General features: G+C 41.0%; 1 protein-coding gene across 1 annotated transcript in view; it reads left to right on the forward strand.

Moving 5' to 3' along the window:
• The window catches only part of CSMD1 (CUB and Sushi multiple domains 1), a 1,675,023-nt gene that overhangs the window by 1,196,778 nt on the left and 454,286 nt on the right, over positions 1 to 23,959 (forward strand). The window contains exon 12 of the mRNA XM_068971399.1: positions 16,620 to 16,732. Within this exon, the coding sequence (XP_068827500.1) occupies positions 16,620 to 16,732 (113 nt within the window). The remainder of the gene's footprint in view (positions 1 to 16,619; positions 16,733 to 23,959) is intronic.

Genomic DNA, 23,959 nt, shown 5'->3' on the forward strand with positions numbered 1-23,959 from the left:
TGCCAGGCTTCCCTGTCCTTCACCATCTCCTGGAGCTTGCTCAAACTTATGTCCATGGAGTTGGTGATGCCATCCAACCATCTCATCCTCTGTCGTCCCCATTTCCTCCTGCCCTCAATCTTTCCGAGCATCAGGGTCTTTTTCTAGTGAGTCAGGTCTTCACATCAGGTGGCCAAAGGATTGGAGCTTCAAGTTCAGCATCTGGCCTTCCAATGAAGATTTAGGGTTGATTTCCTTTAGAATTAACTGGTTTGATCTCCTTGCAGTCCAAAGAACTCTAAGGAGTTTTCTCCAGCATCGCAATTCTAAAGCATCAATTCTTGGGTGCTCAGCCTTCTTTTCAGTCCAGTTCTTACCTGTGTATATGACTGTTGGAAAAACCATAGCTTTGCCTTTGTCAGCAAAGTAATGTCTGTTTTTTAATACCCTATCTAGGTTTGTCATACTTTCCCTTCCAAAGAGCAATCATCTCTTAATTTCATGACTGGTCATTGTCTGTAGTGATTTTGAAGCCTAAGAAAATAAAATCTGTCACTGTTTCCACTTTTCCCTCATCTATTTGCCATGAAGTGATTGGACCAGATGCCATTAGTTTTTTGAATATCGAGTTTCAAGTCAACTTTTTCTTCGCCTCTTCCACCCTCATCAAGAGGCTCTTTAGTTCCTCTTCACTTTCTGCCACTAGAATGGTGTCATCTGGATATCTGAGATTGTTAGTATTTCTCCCAGCAATCCTGATCCCAGCTTGAGGTTCATCCAGCCCAGCATTTCACATGACGTCCTCTGCATGTAAGTTAAATAAAGAGTGACAATATACAGCCTTGAAGTTCTCTACTCCCAATTTTGAACTGGTCTGTTGTTTCATGTCTAGTCTAACTATTGTTTCTTGCCCTTCATAGAGGTTTCTCAGAAGGCAGGTCAGGTGGTCTGATATTCCCATGTCTTCAAGAATTTTCCACAGTTTGTTGTGATCCACACAGTCAAAGGTTTAGCCTAGTCAGTGAAGCAGAAGTAGATATCTTCCTGGAATTCCCTTGCCTTATCTATGATCCAATAAATGTTGGCAATTTGGTCTCTCATTCTTCTGCCTTTTCTAAATCCAGCTTGCACATCTGGAAGTTCTCAATCCCGGTACTGCTAAAGCTCAGTAAAAGATTTTGAGTATTGAAATGAGCATAATTGTATGGTAATTTGAACAGTCTTTGGCATTGTCTTTCTTTGGCTTGGAATGAAAACTGACCTTTTTCAATCCTATGGCCGCTGCTGAGTTTTCCAAATTTGGTGACATATTGAGTGCATCACTTTAAAACTCCATCTTTTAGGATTTGTATTAGCTCAGCTATAATTCCATCACATCCACTAGCTTTATACATTGTAATACTTCCTAAGGCCCACTTGAATTCACACTCCAGGATGTCTGGCTCTAGGTGAGTGACCACACACTTGTGGTTATCTGGGTCATTGAGACTTTTTGTATATTTTTCTGTGGTTTCTTGCCACCTCTTCTTAATCTCTTCTGCTTCTATTAGATCCTTACCACTTCTGTCCTTTATCGTGCCTATCCTTACATGAAATGTTCCAATTTTCTTGAAGGGATTTCTAGTCTTTCCCACTCTATTGCTTGTTGTTTCAGTGACTCCATCTCTCATGTGACTGTAACAACCTACCGCTCCTGTTGTCTGCAGGTGCTGGGTGAAGGGGCAAAATTCACTTTTTTATTAAAAAACTTCAAAACAGCTCTAACAAAGCAGACACTGAAAACTGATGTGTGTGCCTGTTTCTTTGGACATTATTACAGAATTCAGTCATAGCACATCTCAATGCTTTGGAGAAAAGCCTGAGCAATTTATGTTAAGACTGCTGCTGCTGCTGCTGCTAAGTCGCTTCAGTCGTGTCCGACTCTGTGACCCCATAGACAGCAGCCCACCAGGCTCCGCCATCCCTGGGATTCTCCAGGCAAGAACACTGGAGTGGATTTCCATTTCCTTCTCCAAGCACATAATGAATCTCCAGTCCAGGTTCAATGCATGATACAGAATGCTCGGAGCTGGTGCACTGGGATGACCCAGAGTGATGGTATGGGAGGGAGGTGGGAGGGGGATTCAGGATGGGGAACACGTGTACACCCATGGCGGATTCGTGAGGATGTATGGCAAACCCAATACAATATTGTAAAGTAATTAGCCTCCAATTAAAATAAATAAATTTATATTTAAAAAGAGTAAGAACATAAAGGTAGCTACCTAAATTCTCTCTAGGCAAAACCCTATATTAGATAAGAAGTACACTCCTTAGATTCCTAGAACTCTGGAACCTCATGATCAAAACATTTTCTTCATATAGTCTTTCTCATAATGGTGTTGACTTTGAGCATGGATTTGTACAAGACTGCAGATCAGACTCAAATCCTAAATGCTCTATTCTTCATGTGGATTCCATCCATTGCTAATTTTCCTTCCTCCATCTCTTATGGGGGATCTTTCTTCCTTGAGTTCTTGGAGAAGTATTTATTGAAATTCAGTTGTTGTAGGACACAGAGGTGGGTAAAAGTAAGCTTTGGTGGGCATGGAGAGGTGGTCTGCAGGTGGAGAAGTTCAGAGACTTTCCAACCTTTAACACCACCCCGAGGAGAATCAGAGAACCTATGTTCTCTGTTCCAACAGCCCTATCATTTGGGAGGTAGCTGGACCCGTGGACACCTGTATTTTAGGTTTGGGAATTTACCTGTTCTGGGGTGTCTGGGAGAGTAAGCTGACCTGGGCCTTTTAGGGGCCATGTCTCTGGGTAACCTTCCCACGGAGGAGGAGAAGCCATCAGTCCCAAGGAAACACAGCCCAATGGCAGTGCCTGTGGGAGACGGAGCAAAGCCTGTCCCAGCTCATTTCGGGTCCAGACTCGGGGTCCAGCCTGAGTCCTGTCCCAGATGTTCTGACAGCTACAGCTACAGCATTGACTCACTGCAGCAGTTTTCTCTAAGAAGCTGGAAATGCATGCCCTCCTTGCTGCACTGTTATCCTGCAGAGCTAAGGATCTCTTCGCCAGGATTCATCAGTCAGCTCTAGAACCCAGGAGCTGCCACTATTGATACTTAGCCAGCACGAGAGCCCACACGCCATGGCAAGAGGAACCACTGCAGTGAGAAGCCCACACTGCAACTAGACAGTAAGCCCCCATAGCCCCCCAGCACCACTAAAAGTAAACAAATAAAAATTAAAAGAAAACAAACAAAAAAACACGAGGGGCATGCACCTCAAGGGCAGCAAGCTTGGCTCCCCATCTCGTGCTGACTTTGCAACCCAAAATCATTCAAGTGCAAAATGAAACAGCTAATGAAAAATTGTTTGAGAAAGCCTAAAAGTATGAAGCAAAGAGATGTGATTATATTGCTGTAGTTATTATCTCTACCTTAAAGTAATGAATTATGTGGTGCTCAGAACTGCCTTTGGATGTGACATTTACTAACAGGAAGAAGGAAGAGATCTGGACTGTCATTCACTGAATCTGTCTGGACCCTCAGTCTCCTGACCTAGAAATTCTATAGCCTGGCCTCCAGGATTGTTAGACAGGAAATCCACTGACACACCCAGGGGTGTTTATAAGCAATGAGTCACTTCTCTCTGGCTGTTTTCAAGATTTTGGTCTTCATCTTTGGTTTTCAAAAGTTTAATTAAATGTGTCCTAACATGGATTCATTTGAGTCTATCCTGTTTGAGGTTCACGTGGTTTCTTAGAACTGTAGGTTCTATGTTTCCCCAGATTTGGGGCACTTCCAGCAATTATTGCTTTAAATTCTCTCTCAGCCCCACCCTCTTCTCTCTCCTTGTGGGATTGGGATGATGAGACGCTGGACCTTTGGGTTTTGTCCACAGGTTGCTAGTGTTGTTTCCACTCCGTCTTCTCTCTGCGGTCAGTGAAGGGGATCCTGTCGTCCTTTCTCGAGTTCTCATGTCACTGTGCGTCTCCATTCTGTCTACTATAAGCCCGTCCAGCTACTTTTATTTTATTGTCTATGATTATATTTTTCACTGCTGTACTCTTCACTCCTATGATTTCCAGTTGGGTCTTTTTAATAACTTATCTTTCTTTGCTGGAATATTCTGTTTTTCATTTGATTACAGAGAGTTTGTAAATAATTGAAGCATTTACACAATGGCTGCTTTAAAATCCTTGTCAGGTAACCTCAACAGCTGGTTCATTTCAGGTGTTGTCTGTTGCTTGTCTTTTCTCATTCAAGCTGTCATTTTCTCAGCTCTTAATGTGATGAGCAGACCCTGGCTGTTTTGTTGATCGTGTTGTGATGTGCTAGAAATTACATAAACCTCTTATTTCAGCAGACAGTCTCCCTGGTTAGACTTAATATGCAGCTCTTGGCCAACATGTGCAGGCTGGGTTCCAGTGATGGGCTCATTATCAGGGCCCGTAAGGCAGCGGCCCCCAACCTTTTTTTGGCCCCAGGGACAGGTTTTGGTGGAAGACAAGTATTCCATGGACCAGGATGGGGGACATCTTGGGGATGACTCTACACATTGCATTTATTGCTCACTTTACTTTGTCATCATTGAATGAATTCCACCCCAGATCAGCAGGCGTCAGGCCCTGGAGGCTGAGGACCCCTGCTCTATGGCAGAGCCCTGCTCCACTTGGCTGGTGCCCGTGGAGCTCACAGTAGTCGCTGCCCCTTCCTCCAGCTCATGCCTTGTCCCCTCCACCCCCATCTGCCATCTCTGGGAGGGGAGGGGGGGAGTCTCAGTCTCAGATTTGCAGAGACAGAATCTTCCTGAGTCAGGCCACTGGTGTGGTGGTCTCTCTTGAAGGTTCTCCTGCTTCTGTGTCTTTCCTCAGAAAAGGGAGCCCAGGCCCTTGGGGAGGGGGAGGCTGGCCCTGGACACCTGTGGTTACCAGGCCCTTCACCATCCCCTGCACAGGTGGTGCTGGTCCACCCGACATCACGAGAGGGACACCAGCTGCATCCTCGAGGGTGGAGCTTGCCTGCGCAAGAGTCAAAGTCAATGAAAAGCTTGCTCTAATTTCACGTTGGTGCCAGTGGGGAGATTTTAACAACTTCAGCATATGTACTGTAGATCCCCAGGTTTAACTTCATGTATAATAGTAATAAAATATCTGTCCTATAAGACCAGAGCCTAAAATGACTTTCCAAAGTCAACTTGAAGCAAAAGCCAGAGTCCTGCCACTCTCCCACTTCCGGCCTCTGTTCTGCTGCTGGACTGGGCTCAGTCAGGCAGTCATGTCCAATTCTTTGCGGCCCCGTGCACTGTAGCCCGCCAGGCTCCTATGTCCATGGGATTATCCCAGCAAGAATACTGGAGTCGTTGATATTTCCTCTTCCTGTTCTGGTACATATCGTGTAAATAGATGCGTTACCTGTAGGTCCCCTGTGTGAGGAGCCAGTGGGATGCTGTGGGTTGGAGAACCTGGAACTCTGATCAGGGCTGCCTTCAGGCGGATTTGCCCTCAGGATCTGTCAGAAAGGCTCTTAATTATGTGCCACCTGTCCATCCTAAAGGAGATCAGTCCTGAATATCCATTGGAAGCACTGATGCTGAAGCTGAGACTCTAATACTTTGGCCACCTAATGCAAAGAACTGACTCATTTGAAAAGACCATGATGTGGGGAAAGATTGAAGATGGGAGGAGAAGAGGATGACAGAGGATGAGATGGTCAGATGACATCACCGACTCAATGGACATGAGTTTGACTAAACTCTGGGAGTTGGTGATGGACAGGGAGGCCTGCCATGCTGCAGTCCATGGGGTCGCAAAGAGTCAAACACGACTGAGTGACTGACCTGAAATGAACTGAACTTCAGAGTACAAACGTATGGTTCCAAGATCCCCTCTTCCTCGTTTGTTTAATGATGATGTAAACTTATGATACGCTCTGCCTTCTTTTTGGATAATTTGTATTAGGGCATTTCTTACTCTCCCTGAAAGCATTTTACTCCATCCCAGACGGAGGGAAGTACTTGTCAGATGCTACAAAAACCACACACTATGTCTTAGCTTCTCCCTATTTATCTCTGGCACATTGTATCAACCCAATCAAGGCAAATAGTCAACTACAATGTATATTCTAAATTGCTCTGTATTTCCTATACTTTATCCAGATATTCTGAAATTTATTGATGTTAAAAAACTGCAAAGCTTCAAAACAGGTCAGTTTTAGGCCAGGTTGTAACTTGTAATGTTTACTTGTAAAGGTTCCCCACAACTCTTTCCTTTCAGGTACCTGGCAGTACATTGCAGGTGTGATGTGTTCCAGGTGTTACTTTGCATCAGATTCATGTTTTGATAGCTTTGTGGCATGCTCAGAGTTTTGTTTTGTAATTTTTATTATTTTTCATTTAGTTAGTGTTGGCTGTTCTTGGTCCCCGTTGCTGCGCACAAGCTTTCTCTGGTTTCGGCAGGCTGAGGCTCCTCTCTAGCTGTGGAGTGTGGGCTTCTCATTGCAGCAGCTTCTCTTGTTGTGGAGCACAGACTCTAGGCACGTGGGCTCAGTAGGTGCAGTACTTGGGCTTAGTTGTCCTGCAGCTATGAAATCTTCCCTGACCAGGGATTGAACCCATGTCTCCTAGACCTCAAGGAAGTTAGCTCAGATTTATTTTTTTAATCTATAGGTTTGAGAAAATGATTTCTTTAATGGATATACAGTAAAATAGACTTTTTTGGAGCACAGATCTATAAATATAAATAAACCGGCAAAGTCAGGATACAAAAGGGGCTTGTCTCCTCTCAAAACTGTGCTGTCTCTCTGCAGCCACACCTTCTCCCACCTTGCATCTTGACCCCCTGATTTGTTCTCCCTCATTAAACTTTGTCTTCTTGAGAATATCACATAAATAGAATTATATGCTATGTGTTCTTTGAGACTACAAGTGGGGATGTGAAATGGTACAGCCATTCTGGAAAACAGGTTGGCAGTTTCATATAGTTAAATATTTATTTATCATATAATCCTGCAATCCCACTCCTAGGTGGGATTTATCATAAAGAAACAAAATGTGCCATGCATGAATAGAGTTAACTCCATTCCTAATTGTGAAACTGTGAACAACATAAATGTCCTTGGATAGGTAAGTAAATAAACATACCTTGGTCTTACAAGGAAGTTCTATTCATCAGTATCAAACAAACTACAAATTCCACATGACATGGGAATTGTATGGTGCTGTGTTGAGTGAACGGAGAAGGCAATGGCACCCCACTCCAGCACTCTTGCCTGGAAAATCCCACGGACAGAGGAGCCTGGTGGGCTGTAGTCCATGGGGTCGCTAAGAGTTGGACACGACTGAGCGAATTCACTTTCAGTTTTCACTTTCATGCATTGGAGAAGGAAATGGCAACCCACGCCAGTGTTCTTGCCTGGAGAGTCCCAGGGACAGGGGAGCCTGGTGGGCTGCCGTCTATGGGGTTCTACAGAGTCAGACACGACTAAAGTGACTTAGCAGCAGCAGCAGCAGTGCTGAGTGAAAATTGTCAGTTTGAGTTTATACTTCCTTTCCAGAAAACATATTTCATGTATTAATATATGAAGGTAGAAATGTTGACTCCTTCAACTTGGACCGAAAAGACCTGTTCAGAAATGAGATGGCTTTCATATACAGTGTAATATTAGCAGCAAACAAAGCATTGTGAAATTATTGCCACGTGTGTTAGTTGACTCTTTGTGGCTCCATGGACTGTAGGCTATCAGCCTCCTTTGTCTGTGGAATTATCCAGGCAAGAATACTGGAATGGGTAGCTATTCCCTTCTCCAAGGGATCTTTCCAACCCAGGGATTGAACCTGGGTCTCCTGCCTTGCAAGCAGGTTCTTTACGATCTGAGCCACCAGAGAAGTCCTTCATTGTCTCATGAGAATGTTACTCACTCAGCTGTGTCCAGTTCTTTGCAACTTGTGGACTGTAGCCCACCAGGACCCAGGTTTCTCTGTCCATGGAATTCTCCAGGCAAGAATACTGCAGTGGGTTGTCATTCCCTTTTCCAGGGAATCTTCCCGACTCAGAGATAGAGCCCAGGTCTCCCACTTTACAGACATATTGTTTACCATCTGAGCCATCAGTGAAATTTAGAGAACAATGACTCCTTTTCATGTGAAAGAATTTATCTGTTCTCTTGATAGCAGTGCACTCTGGTTGTAGGAAAGGAACAAACACACAATCAAAAGTCATTTTCTTCCTTTCGGGTTAATGATTCAATGTGCTGGGACTTATATTCAAAGAAACTGCTGATTTCTCTGACTATAAGTCTTTCAGGTCAGCACTGATCCTATTGCACAGAGGCATGTCAGACTACTGAGGTTACCATGGCTCCACCAGGGCTGAACTCTATCAAGAAGACAAGAAATGTTTAGGTCTAAAAGACCCCTCTAAGGTAGTTACATGTAATCATTTCCCGGAAGAAGAAACTGACATAGATGTAAGATAATATAGCTAAAATCACAGGGTAAATTAAAGGCATAGCTTCAGCAGAACCTCAGATGCCAAGTCCTTGGTATGCAAAGATCAAATGAAGATTTCAATCATTATTGGGAGATATTTCTATGAAATTTAAATATGAAGATATTTAATAAATTTTAATAGGGATTCATTTATATTTTTTTCATGTATGCAGTTATTTAAAGCAATGGTGCATTTTATATGCAAGAGTTGGGGGGCTGAAAAGGTCAGGTGACATAAACTTGCACTCAAAGTTTAGAATTTGGAAGGGGGAGGAGGAAGTATTAATAGATGCCTGTGATACATTTGTGAAGTGTCTGCAGTGTACTATTCTACAATGACCTGGAGAAGGAAAAAAAAAAAAACCTGCTTCACCTAAGGGAGTTAAGAAATGTGAAGAGAGAATTTTCAAAGTCTATAAGAACTCCTGCTTCCTATCCAGGGAGCATAGGCACTCTGGGCAGTGATTTCAGTATTTACCAAAATCCTGGAGGCCTAGAAGTGCTGATATTTTTAGAGAATTGTTAAAAATGCCAATATGACTGGAGCAACAGGTTAAGAATTCCGAGATGGAAGGAGAGGGTGGTCGGCAGCCAGACAGCTCCAATATGATGGCTTTTTTCCCAAAAGACAATTTTTTTAATTTTAAATGTATTTATTTTAATTGGAGGCTGATTACAATATTGTATTGGTTTTGCCATACATCAACATGAATCCGCCATGGGTGTACAAATGTTCCCCATCCTGAATCCCCCTCCCTCCTCCCTCCCTGTACCATCCCTCCAGGTCATCCCAGTGTACCAGCCCCAAGCATCATGCCCTGCATCGAACCTGGACTGGTGATTCGTTTCTTATATGATATTATACATGTTTCAACGCCATTCTCCCAAATCATCTCACCCTCTCCCTCTCCCACAGAGTCCAAAAGACTGTTCTATACATCTGTGTCTCTTTTGTTCTCTCACATATTTCTTTATTAGGAAACTATATTAAAACTGTCTTGTCAAAAGACAATTTTAATATAGTTTCCTAAGAAAGAAGTTTAATATCTTAGTGGTTAGTTAGAATAATCTTATTTTTAAGTTTAATTTAAAACAATATATATACTAGAAGGTAAATTTTGGATAAAATAAAGCTGTTTTAAAGAAAAGTTATAGCTTATGTGTTGTGATGGCTGTTAAAATATTTTACCAAAATAGCATTTATTTTACTTTTCAATTATAAATTGTTGAAAGAAAAAAAAAATCCTGTTTTCAACAAACAGTTGCAGAGGGTAATAATATTTGCTTCTTTATTCTAAACATACATTTCTGTCAATACTAGCAAACTAAAATACTTCTGGGGGAGAAAAAGAGGAACAAAAAGGGAAGTATTTTGTTTTAAATAATTAGAAAATAATTTTGTAAAATTAAAAAAAAACATAAAATACTTTCTGAATGGTTAAGTAATTGGTAAATTTCCTAAATAATTAATTAAAAAATCAATGATTGAAAAAATAATAAATGATTGTATCAAGCCATTTATAATAATTTTCATAAACACAGAAATCACTTAAGTATCAGGATTAAATTCGAAAACTAAAGTAATTCACAGCATCTTAATTTAATTTTGATTGAAGGAACTTTGTAGTATAGCAGTGTACATGCTTAGTTTTATATGCCGACCAACATAAAACTCCATTAAAATGAAGTCCAGTATAGAAATAAAATAAATTCAAAGTATTTGCACTCAGATATTCCTAAAGTGATTAATTTGGCATTATACATCTTTTCAATGTGTGAACATTTTCTACAAGATAATTGCATTTTAAGAAACTTAACATTAAGTCAAGTGTCAGGGCCGAGGGGTGGAAGTGGTACCAGAACCAGGAGGATAAGTTAGGAGGCTACTTCAGTGATGTTGACAGGAGATACTCAGACTGAGAAGGTGGAGACAGAAAGCAGGAAATGGTGAAAGGAATGTGGAAGAGGTGAAATAAGTGTGACTCGTTGATGGCGTGTGTGGATACATACACTTGTTGTCTCTGAATTGTGGCAGAAGAGGGCATAAGCAGTGAGAAACCAACAGCCTTGAAAAGAAGCCTGAAGTCCTTCCAAAGACCGACTAAATCAAGGTGGTTACTCTCACTGCCAGGAGAAAATTAAATTTTCCAAGAAGATAAAAGCACAGCTTCTACCATGGCTTATTACCAAGTCTAGCATTCAACCAAAGGGTCTGGAACTAACCCCCCAGTGACCCAAAATCAAGAGGCAGACAATAGAAAAAGAAAAGGACATCTAAATAGTATACTTGTCACTCAGAGTCTTTGATAATTATGTTTTATGTATTTCAGAATATAAATAAAATGATCAATACTTTTTCCAGAAAGCTGGAATTCATAACAACAGATCAAATGGAAGTTTTAAGAATTTTTAAGTACAACATCTGAAATAAAGAACTCAATAGATATGGCCTGAACTGGACGGGTGAATAGTAGAAAATATTCAACTTGAAGCAGAAGAAAATGTACAGAAGATACATGTGTAATTGGAATTGAAGCAGAGAAAGAGAAAATGGGACATAACTAATATTTGAAGACATTATCATGAAGAATTTTCCAAGGTTAACAACAGACATCAGGATAAAGCCTCAAGAAGTTCTAGAAGACATTTGGCATAATACAAGAGAAACCTCAGCCTGGCACATTATAATAAATTTGCTGAAAAAACAGGAAAAAATCTTACAGGTAGCATATGCAATGAAGTTTTATTTTCGATGGGGCAAATATAAGATTGATAGATGTATTCTCAATATAAATAAATGAAGTAAAAAGACAACAGAATGGTATCTTTGTAGTTTTGGGAAAAAGAAACAAGCTGTTAAAGAGACAGTAAAAACATTGGCTAATCAAAAAAGCAAGAACACCCAGAAATATGAGCTTTCATTTACTAGTAATTATATTCTAAGTAAAAGTCTAAAATCTCTGGATAAGAATAATGCAAATGAAATAAAAATTGAGAAAATATGAAACAAATATTTGACGCTTGTAAGAGACAAATGTGAAATGTTTATGTACATAGAATAGTTGAAAGCAAAAGGCTGGACAGAGATACTTTCTGGAAGGACTGAGCAACAGAAGAATGAATAGTATAGCTTTCTAAGTCAGAGCAGACACCCATGCTCACTGCCATTTTTGGTATGTTTCATGTGAATAAAATCTATGCACAGGGAAGGGAAAGCAGTCTGTCTTCAAACAAGCACATAGAGCAGCGTGTACGGGTGAATATTCAGAAAGAAGCTTCTGTTCCACGCCTGCGCGTCTCTCGCTGAAACCCTTCTCTCATCCGAGTGACACTGAGGACGTGCACGTGTAATAACCGTTGCTCATCTTCCTCCAAGGAGCTGAGCTCTTGAGAGGGCAGTGTTGACCCCCGTGGTGTGATCCACGGGGCGGGCCATGTGCTCCTACCCCCAAAACAACTTTGCTGACAGTGGGGCTTCCTCTCTGATTGCAGACGTTGGTTTTGGCTGAATTGACTTTTTTTTCCTTACACTTTTTCCCTTTCTGCGTGCTTTTCCGTCCGCACGTTGACTTCAGTCAATGAATTTAGTGTTTCCTTTCGCAGGCTGATGGCAGCCGCTGTGTGACTGTTCTGTTAACACGCGATGAATGCTTCACGGAAACTTCTGTTCGCTGTGACCTGGGTGTTAATATGCAGAAGGGACCTTCAGTGCATCTGCCAAATCCGTCAGCTGTGTGCTCTGTTCTGCTCAGTATTCTAACGTGTCGTCACCTTTGAGTTCCTCTGTGTGTGTGTGTGTGTCCCCTAGCTTTGTTTAGAGCAGGTTTATTTTCAGAGCAAAACTAAGAGGGAGGCACAGAGCTTTCCACACCACCACTGTCTGTGGACATGCACAGCCCCCTACCCCCACCATTTTTAAGATTCCACACGAAGTGCTGCATTTTTTTATTTTTTTTAACCAAAGATGAACCTCTGTGGACACATCATCACCCAACTTCATGGTTTACATTAGAATTCACTCTCAATGCTGAAGTCTGTGGGTTTGGACAAATGTACAGTGACGTGTAGCCATCATTACAGTATCCATCATGTATCTGTAATATATCCATTATTACAGTATCATGAAGAGTAGCTTTACTACCCTAAAAATTCCCCATGCTGCACCTGTTCATCCCTCCCACTTCCCAAACCCTGGCAACGACTAATTATTTTTTTAACTGTCTCCGTAGTTTTGCCTTTTCCAGAAAGTCCTAGAGTTGGACTCATACTGTATGCAGCCTTTTCAGGTGGCTTTCTGTCACTTAGTCAATGTGTTCATGTTTTCTCCCTGTCATTCCATGGCTTGGTATTTATCTTCAGTGCTCAAGAAGAGTCCATCCTAAGGTATAATTTTTAAAGGCATTTTGTGGTAAAGATACATAAAAATTTCAGACTGTGCACGCCACGCATTATGTGAATGAACCAGAATTTTCTTGGCTTAGACAAGCGTCCATGTTCATGGTGTGATGTTGTCCCTCATCCAGCAGGAAGGGACATCTGTCCACCACACAGGGTGACCAAACCTCCCAGTTTGTCCAGTGCTGCCCACATTTGAGCATGGAAAATTCTGCACACCTTGTACAGGCAGCAGTGATCAAAACCATCACCTTGTGAAGTCGCTCAGTCGTGTCCGACTCTTTGCTACCCTGCGGAGTATAGCCCACCAGGCTCCTCTGTCCATGGGATTTTCCAGGCAAGAATACTGGAGTGGGTTGCCATTTCCTTCTCCAGGGGATCTTCCTAACCCAGGAGTCGAACCCAGGTCTCCTGCATTGCAGGCATATACTTTAACCTCTGAGCCACGCAAAAGGCAAAGTGGTTGTCTGAGGAGGACTTACTAATAGCTGAGAAAAGAAGAGAAGTGAACGGCAAAGAAGAAAAGGAAAGATATATCCATTTGAATGCAGAGTTCCAAAGAATAGCAAGCAGAGATAAGAAAGTGAACAATGCACAGAAATAGAGGAAAACAATAAAACGGGAAAGATTAGAGATGTCTTCAAAAAAATTAGAGATACCAAGGGAACATTTCTTGCAAAGATGGGCTCGATAAAGGACAGAAATGGTATGGAGCTAACAGAAGCAGACAATATTAAGAAGAGGTGGCAAGAATACACAGAAGGGCTATACAAAAAATATCTTAATGACCCACAGAACCACAATGGTGTGATCACTCACCTAGAGCCAGACATCCTGGAATGTGAAGTCAAGTGGGCGCTAGAAAGTATTACTATGAACAAAGCTAGTGGAGGTAAGGAATTCCAGCTGAGCTATTTCAAATCCTGAAAGATGATGCTGTGAAAGTGCTGCACTCAATATGCCAGAAAATTTGAAAAACTCAGCAGTGGCCACAAGACTGGAAAAGGTCAGTTTTCATTGTAATCCCAAAGAAAGCCAATGAAAAAGAATGTTCAAACTACTGCACAATTGCACTTATCTCACACACTAGCAAAGTAATGCTCAAATTTTTCCAAGTCAGGCTTCAACTGTATGTGAACTGAGAACTTCTAGACGTGCAAGCTAGATTTAGAAAAGGCAGAGGCTGCGATCCAAAAGTCTACAAGCAATAAATGCTGGAGAGGGTGTGGAGAAAAGGGAACCCTCTTACACTGTTGGTGGGAATGCAAACTAGTACAGCCACTATGGAGAACAGTGCGGAGATTCATTAAAAAACTGGAAATAGAACTGCCTTATGACCCAGCAATCCCACTGCTAGGCATACACACTGAGGAAACCAGAATTGAAAGAGACACATGTACCCCAGTGTTCATCACAGCACTGTTTATAATAGCCAGGACATGGGAGCAACTTAGATGTCCATCAGCAGATGAATGGATAAGAAAGCTGTGGTACATATACACAATGGAGTATTACTCAGCCATTAAAAAGAATACATTTGAATCAGTTCTAATGAGATGGATGAAACTGGAGCCTATTATACAGAATGAAGCAAGCCAGAAAGAAAAACACCAAATACAGTATACTAACACATATATATGGAATTTAGAAAGATGCTAATGATAACCCTGTATGCGAGATAGCAAAAGAGACACAGATGTATAGAACAGGCTTTTGGACTCTATGGGAGAGGGCGAGGGTGGGATGATTTAGGAGAATGGCATTGAAACATGTATGATATCATATATGAAGTGAATAGCCAGTCCAGGTTCGACGCATGATACTGGATGCTTGGGGCTGGTGCACTGAGACGACCCAGAGGGACGGTACAGCGAGGGAGGAGGAAGGAAGGTTCAGGATGGGGAACACGTGTATACCTGTGGTGGATTCATGTTGATGTATGGCAAAACCAATACAATATTGTAAAATAATTAACCTCCAATTAAAATAAATAAATTTATATTTAAAAAATAAAATTTAAAAATAAAGCAAAACAAAAAGAAAAAAAAAAAAAAAGAAAGGGCAGAGGAACCAGCAATCAAATTGCCAACATTCCCTGGATCATAGAAAAAGCAAAAGAATTTCAGGGAAACATCTGATTCCTTGACTATGCTAAAGCCTTTGTGTGGATCACAACAAACTGTGGAAAATTCTTCAAGAGATGGAAATACCAGACCACCTGACCTGCTTCCTGAGAAACCTGTGTGCAGGTTAAGAAGCAACAGTTAGACTGGACATGTGGCAACAGACTGGGTCCAAGTTGGGAAAGGAGTACATCAAGGCTGTATATTGTCACCCTGCTCATTTAACTTATATGCAGATTATGTATGTAGGTGTGTGCTTTGTCACTCAGTCACGTCCGACTCTTTGTAGAGCATATCATGCAAAATACCAGGCTGGATGAAGCACAAGCTGGAATCAAGATTGCCAGGAGAAATAACAATAACCTCACATATGGAGAATGACACCCCCCATGTGGCAGAAAGTGAAGAGGAGCTAAAGAACCTCTTGATAAAAGTGAAAGAGGATAGTGGAAAAACTGGCTTAAAACTCAACATTTAATGAATTAAGATCATGTTATCTGGGCCCATCACTTCAAGGCAAATAGGTGGAGAAACAATGGAAACAGTAACAGACTTTATTTTCTTAGGCTCCGAAATCACTGCAGATGGTGACTGCAGCCATGAAATTAAAAGACACTTGTTTCTTGGAAGAAAAGCTATGACTAAGCTAGACAGTGTGTTAAAAATCAGACATTACTTTGCCAACAAAGGTCCATATAGTCAAAGTTATGGTTTTTTCAGTAGTCATGTACGGATGTGAGAGTTGGATCATAAAGAAGGCTGAGCATTGAAGAACTGATGCTTTCAAACTGAAGTTTTGTAGAAGACTCTTAAGAGTCCCTTGGACTGCAAGGAGATCAGACCAGTCTTAAAGAAAATCAATCCTGAGTATTCATTGGAAGGACTGATGCTGGAGCTGAAACTCCAATACCTTGACCACTTGATGTGAAGAGCTGACTCATTGGAAAAGACCCTGACGCTGGGACAGACTGAAGTCAGGAGGAGAAGGGGATGACAGAGGATAAGATGGTTAGATAGCATCACTGACTCAATGGACATGAGTTAGAGTCAACTCTGGGAGACGTTACACTTCCCTGGTGGCACAGAGGTTAAAGCGTCTGCCTGCAATGCGGGAGACCTGGGTTCGATCCCTGGGTTGGGAAGTTCCCCTGGAGAAGGAAATGGCAACCCACTCCAGTACTCTTGCCTGGAGAATCCCAAGGATGGAGGAGCCTGGTGGGCTACAGTTCATGGGGTCGCAAAGAGTCGGTCATGACTGAGCGACTTCACCTTCTGGGAGATGTTAGACAGGGAGTCCTGGCTTGCTGCAGTCCATGGGGTCACAAAGAGTTGGACACAACTGAGCAACTAAACAACAATAAATGAAACTTTCAGTGCCAGACACACAGAAGTGTCATTCATCATATGTGGACTTTTAAAATCGAAGATACAAGTTTGCAGTTATAAAATAGAATCATTACTGTAAAAGGCCAGTGATATTGTGATTATGAATATAAATTACAAATGGCGATAGATTCTTTGAAGGAGGGTCTTATATGTATATGGCTTGCCTGTTTAAGCAGGACACCCCACCCAGTCCCATCAAGGTAAAAGTGGAGCTATTTGGTACATTAAACCATGATTTTGGCATTTCTTGTCTCTGCAGACTCACTGGATCCAGTGTTCCCGACCTCATCGTGAGTATGAGCAACCAGATGTGGCTGCACCTACAGTCTGATGACAGCATAGCCTCACCTGGATTTAAAGCTGTTTACCAAGGTAAGATCCGAACACACTAAAACCCCCTTTCTTCCAGAGGGCCAGGGTCATTCTCTATGTTTCAGATATAAATGAGACTGATAAGTGAGAACAATGTTTAAAAACAGGTACTTATTTGCAACTTCCTTAGTTATACTTGTATTTAGAGCTCTTTTTTGCAAGCAGGAAATGTTGACTTCTTGAGAGCTTGGCTGGCCATTATGGTGGCAAAATGGAGAGTGACATTAAGAATCACGTGCAAGCGATGGAATTGTCTGTACTTGTAGATCTTGGCATTTCTCTCCTCTTGGGAGGAAGCTGCCATGATTATAACTAAGGGGAACATTTAGAACACAGTATGGATTTCAACGGCATTGGTTCGATGAAGCTTATTGTATGCGTCCTCATGTACAATGTTTAGGTTTTTTAATGGAACACAGGGAAATCTTGACAGAGTTGGGGAGAATCTACTAACAACCTTGCTTTGAGTTATGTGTGTGCTTGTTCTGAAGAAGAGAAGGTTCCTTTGGAAGTCAGCTTCATCCCTGAGGAAGTGGGCTTCATCCCTGAGTTGGGGGATGCTGAGAGTTGCTGTAGAGAAGCGGCTATTGTGCAGGTGACCCAGGGCCCTGAGCTCTGGGTGCTGCCTGTGTAAACTCTCTCTGTTCCACCTACAGTCTCTCATCTGGATGTCCTAGGGAACACGTCTGTGTTTCTGTGCCTGCGTCAGATCCTAGTTGGGGCACGTGGGACCTGTTTTGCGGAGCGTGGACTGACTCTCCATCTGCGGTGCACCAGCTGCAGTAGTGATGTCACGCAGGTCCTAGAGCACGTGGGCTTCAGTAGTTTGCGGCTCTAGGCTTAGGTACTCCGCACCATGTGATATCTTTGTTTTCCAAGCAGGCCCCTGCGTTGCAAAGTGGATTCTTAACCCCTGGGCCACCAGGGAAGTCCCAGAAACATAACTTTTGTCCGGTGCATATTGATAGCTATCTTTCAAAACTGTTTTTTGAATTTTGAAAAATTTCAAAATGTAAACAGAAGTAGAAAGAATAATATAATGCACTTGAGGTGACCTGCATTTTCATGCTTTTGCAAGACCCTCAGATATTCACCTATTGATTCAAGTATTGGCTGGAGGTGAGGACGCAGCTACCAAACTCAAGTACCCATCTATATTGTCAGCCTCAGCTCAGCCCTGCTTTTTCTCAAGTGTCCTACAACATCTTCTGGGAAATCAGTGATATTTCCTTCTGTTAGACATTCACAAACAGTTCTAGATTCACAGGAATATCGTTATCTAATGACAATATCTTTAAAAACTAAATTATCTCTTCCTTATTCCCACTGAAAACAGAAGAAAGAAAACGAAAATCCTTTCTCACTGCCACCCTTCAAAAAACAAAATCAGCAAGCTGCCTTCTGATTTCAGGTTCTCAGAGGTTTAGTCCATGTAACTCCCTTCTCATGCACTTTGGTTCTAAAGGTGACGACGCGGCAGCCAGCCAACCCTCAGCATGTGTCTCGGGGCATCCCAGGATCCATGGATCGGCTCTTGATTGCTAGAAATGGTAAAGAACTGAGAGAGAGACAAATTAGAAGGGGATCCAAGACCAGAAGAGGAAGAGCGGAAATGATCTTCATGATATTCCAACCTCAAGGCATAGCTGTCAGGAAGCACAACTGTTTTGACTGGCAAAAAGATACACACAGGAACACACAGACCATTCTACTATAGAGACTTCCTTTCATGTTCTCTGTATCAGTAATTACATCATTTTAACTCAAGAAATAAACATGTAAGAAGGCTCATGGGCATATTAAATTCTTCCTTTGCATTTATGCAAAATCAAAGCAGTGATGGATGTACTGCTTGTATCTTCAGCTTAGATCCTTTGTGTATTTGACTAAAAGAAATAATGAAATGTGTCCCCAGAAATGATACGGTGACCTTACTAATATTAATAATGTTTTATAAATTATTATATAAAACAACTTATTTATAAAACTTTATATATATGTGTGTGTGTGTATATATATATGCTGCTATTTACATATACTGTGAGTGAGTGAGTGAAAGTCACTCAGTCGTGTCCAACTCTACGCAACCCCATGGGACTGTAGCCTACCAAGTTTCTCTATCAATGGGATTTTCCAGGCAAGAATACTGGAGTGGGTTCCATTCCCTTCTCCAGGGGATTATTAAGACCCGGAGATCAAACCTGGATCTCCTGCATTGCACGCAGATTCTTTACTGTGTAACCAGCAGGGAAGCCCTTGCACATACTGACATACTTTCAAAAACCATGACTGATTTGAAGTCGTTTTTCACTAAGTTTGAAAAGAGCCTGTTCTCATCTTGAATTCAAGTTATGGTCATGAGAAGCCTTTTCAGGATCGTTTTATACTCTCTTAAAAATACCTTGGCACTGATAGTTGATCAAAATTACCAGGAAATTACATCTTAAACTTACAATTTTTACTGACACAGAAAAGATCTACAATTTGAAAGAAACTGCTCATTATAAACCATATTCTAAGACAATGTAAGTATTCAGAATAAAACATGGTCCCACATAACTATTTAAATTTTCAAAATTTTAGATATTTTCCAAAAGTTTCAAAATTCTAAGGAAGTAACAAATTTTAAAGAACTGTAATAAAGTAGAAATAGTGGTTATTTTATATGGATTATTTTACTGTTAGGGGACCCATATAAAGAAAGAATTTGTAAGTTATTTTCAGAAAAAGCTAGAAAATTGGCAGGGGGGAGATTCAATTGTGGATATTGAAGACTTTCGCATCTATTAGCAGTTTTGTTTCCATGTTGCTAATTATCTACATGTACATTTTCTTTGAATTCTTCTTTGATACAGTTTTTTAAACATCTTACTGGCTCCACTGATTACAGAGTTCATTGAAATCTTTGACATGACAAATGTGTGCGTACATATGTGAAAATGAGAAATGCCAATCTGGAGAGCTGGGAGTTTGTTTTATTGCTTTTTATTTTGTGAATTTGAGCAAAGAAGCAGTGTGCTCTTGTCTTCCGAATGCTGACTGTTGGGTATTCAGCAGCTGGAAAAAAGCAGCTAGTAGTTACTGCTCACCAAGCCAGTGGGGCAAGTAATTCAAAGCATTTCCCAAAGTCAAAACCATAAAGCCGGCGGGTGAGGGAGTCTTGAGCCCAGCAGTGAAGGCAGCATAGCAGGGCTACACCCTTGCCATGCGAGATGAAGGAGAGTGACCACGCTGAAAAGTCCTGCGGCGACTAGAGGCCCCTACAGGACTGTCCTTATCCGTACAGAGTGAAGATTCCACCTTGCTGGAAGCATGGCTGTGAGGGAGACGTCCTGACTCTTTTTAATGAGAAATGCTCTCAAAAGGTATTTGCAGCCTGTGTGAAGGTGAGGGCTAGAATGAACAGATGATTGCTGAAGACTTCCTGACATTTGGGGTTTTAGAGTTGACCTTTAATTGAACTTCTACGTGACTGCGTTATTTAAGAAAGTGTGCAGTGGTAAAATCCTTTCCTCTGACCTATGTTTGCTCCTGCCTCTGGTAGAATCTAAACACAACTGTCAAATACCAGACGGTCCCCAACAGCAAGTGGCTGTGAATTACTCCCAACAGTTGTAAGACATGTGCCATAAAGACTAGGATAAAGACTTGAGAGAGGAGTGTCAGTCCCAAATTGAGGATCCTTGAACATTAACGAATATAAGTGTTCTCAATTATAACTGAATATTCCTCCAGGCATCATGATTCAGTTTGATGACCATACAGCATAAGTTAGAATCACCTTCAGTCCTAATTAGTACTCTGCTAGCAGCCCTGATAGCCGGTGAATCGCTACAGCCTCAGTTGTGGTGAAAAAGTGGATGGCGATCAGTCCTCGTGAGAGAGCCAGTCCAAGGCCACTTATTGTTTTTTGACAGAGCAATATTCCATAGTTTATAAGATAATTCAAACAGAGAGATAAGGTAAGATTTGAGGATTTTAAAAGTTGAAAGAATATCATATATCAAAAGAAAGACATCATACAGACTTAGAGAAGATTATACTGAGTGAAGTAAGCCAGATAGAGAAAGACAAATATCATATGATATCACCTATACATGGAATCTAAAAAAAAAAATACAAATTAACTTATTTACCAAAAAAATAGATTCATAGACACAGAAAACACACTTGTGGTTACCAAAGGGGAAAGGGGATAGAACAGATAAATTAGGAGTTTGGGATTAGCATGTATATATACTAGTATATATTGACATAAAATAGATAACCAACAAGCATCTGCTTACGTATATATTTATATATAGGCACATATATATAAACTATATATATATATGCATAGTCAGTTTATGCTCACTATGTGTACACCTAAAGTAACATGAGATTATGTCAACTATGCTTCAATTAAAAATAAAGTAGAATCAACAACTTAATTAATTTAAAGAAAAAAAAAGATGTCCTTGAAACTATTATTTCCAGAGTGCTATATTAAGCTAGAAATTGGCAATAAAATAAAAACATTTTGTACAGGTGATCATCAAATATATGGTGGTGATTTAGTCACTAAGTTGTGTATGACTCTTGTGACCCCATGGATTGTAGCCTGCCAGGCTCCTCTGTCCATGGGATTTCCCAGGCAAGAATATTGGAGTGCATTGCCATTTCCTTCTCCAATCAAATACATAAATAATCACATTATTTGACTGACAATGTAGTTGTCTATCATATGATCAGAAAATATATACCAGTAATCCTTACATGTGTTTCACTTTCTAGGTTTTAACAGTACATGTAAGTAACATTTGTTGTAATAGTTCAGATGTAGGCTCTGAAGCCAGACTACCCAGGACCCTCTGTCACTCAGCTGTGTAACTTAGGGTTAGCTATCTAACCTCCTGTGAGTCAGATTCCTCTTAAAAAAAAAAAAAAAGGGAGAAAATAATAATGATACTAGTTTCACTGGGCTTCCCAGGTGGCTCAGTGGTAAAGAGTCCGCCCGCCAAGCAGCAGACTAGTTCTGGATCCCTGCGTCAGAAAGATTCCCTGGAGAAGGAAATGGCAACCCACTCCAATATTCTTGCCTGGAGAATCCCATGGACAGAGGCACTGGATGGTCCACAATCCATGGAGTTGAACTTGAACCAGACTGAGTGACTGAACACATGTGCACAGCACATGCACACACACACACACACACACACACACACACACATACATCTGTGTATATAAATGTTTGTATATGGAGAAAGAGAATATGCTGGTAATTAAGAGAAGTATTGGCAAAATATTATGCAAAGTTTAAAAAGCAATAACTCTTTAGGGAGGTATTCAGGTATCTGAGAAGGCAATCTAAGAGAGGTGAGGTTTGTTGTTTAAAACCTTTTTGCATATGAAAATATTTAATTCAAAGTAATCAATTAAAAAACCAAAAAGGAAAAATATTGTATAAATAATTATAATACAGCTGTGCAAGCAATATTACCCATCCATTATACTATAAAACTTATTATGTGTATATAATATATGACTAATTTTCAAGAAAATTTTTCAAGAAAATTAGAGATACCAAAGGAACATTTCATGCAAAGTTGGGCACAATTATGGACAGAAATGGTATGGACCTAACAGAAGCAGATGATATTAAGAGGTGGCAAGAATACACAGAAGAACTATACAGAAAAGATCTTCATAACCCTGATAACCACGACAGTGTGATCACTCACCTAGAGCCAGACATCCTGGAATGTGAAGTCAACTGGGCCTAAGAAAGCATCACTATGTACAAAGCTAGTGGAGGTGATGAAATTCCAGTTGAGCTATTCCAAATCCTAAAAGATGATGCTGTGAAAGTGCTCCACTTAATATGCCAGCAAATTTGGAAAACTCAGCAGTGGCCACCAGACTGGAAAAGGTCAGTTTTTATTCCAATCCCAAGGAAAGGCAATGCCAAAGAATGCTCAAACTACCGCACAATTGCACTCATCTCACACTCTAGTAAAATAATGCTCAAAATTCTCCAAGCCAGGTTTCAACAGTACATGAACCATGAACTTCCAGATGTTCAAGCTGGTTTTAGAAAAGGCAAAGGAACCAGAGATCAAATTGCCAACATCCATTGGATCATCAAAAAGCCTTAAGAGTTCCAGAAGAAAACATCTACTTCTGCTTTATTGGCTATGCCAAAGCCTTTTCCACAACAAACTGTGGAAAATTCTTCAAGAGATGAAAATACCAGACCACCTAACCTGCCTCCTGAGAAATATGTATGCATGTCAGGAAGCAACAGTTAGAACTGCACATGGAAACAGACTGGTTCCAAATAGGAAAAGGAGTATCTCAAGGCTGTATATTGTTATCCTGCTTATTTAACTTATATGCAGGGTATATCATGTGAAATGCCAGGCTGGATGAAGCGCAAGCTGGAATCAGGATTGCTGGGAGAAATATCAATAACCTCAGATATGCAGATGACACCACCCTTATGGCAGAAAGTGAAGAGGAACTCAAAAGCCTCTTGATGAAAGTGAGAGAGGAGAGTGAAAAAGTTGGCTTAAAACTCAATATTCAGGAAATTAAGATCATGTCATCTGGTCCCATCACTTCATGGCAAATAGATGGAGAAATAATGAAAACAGTGAGAGACTTTATTCTGGGGGGCTCCAAAATCACTGCTGATGGTGACTGAAGCCATGAAATTAAAAGATGCTTGTTCCTTGGAAGAGGAGCTATGACCAACCTAGGTAGCATATTAAAAAACAGAGACTTTTCTTTGCCAACAAAAGTCCATCTAGTCAAAGCTATGGTTTTTCAACTAATGTATAGATGTGATAGCTGGACTATAAAGAAAGCTGAGCACCAAAGAATACATGCTTTCAAACTGTGGTGTTGGAGGAAACTCTTGAGAGTCCCTTGGACTTCAGGGAGATCCTACCAGTCTATCCTAAAGGAAATCAGTCCTGAATATTCATTGGAAAGACTGATGCTGAAGCTGAAACTCCATCACTTTGGCCACTTGATGCGAAGAACTGTCTCATTGCAAAAGACCCTGATGCTGGGGAAGATTGAAGGCAGGAGAGAAGGGGCCAACAAAGGATGTGATGGTTGGATGGCATCACTTGACTCGATGGACATGAGTTTGAACAAGCTTCAGGAGTTGATGTTGGACTGGGGAGATGGGTGTGCTGCAGTCCATGGGGTCCAAAGAGTCAGACTTGACTGAGCTGAATATAT

Source organism: Capricornis sumatraensis, chromosome 4 (assembly GCF_032405125.1).
Source record: "Capricornis sumatraensis isolate serow.1 chromosome 4, serow.2, whole genome shotgun sequence".
Classification (NCBI taxonomy): domain Eukaryota; kingdom Metazoa; phylum Chordata; class Mammalia; order Artiodactyla; family Bovidae; genus Capricornis; species Capricornis sumatraensis.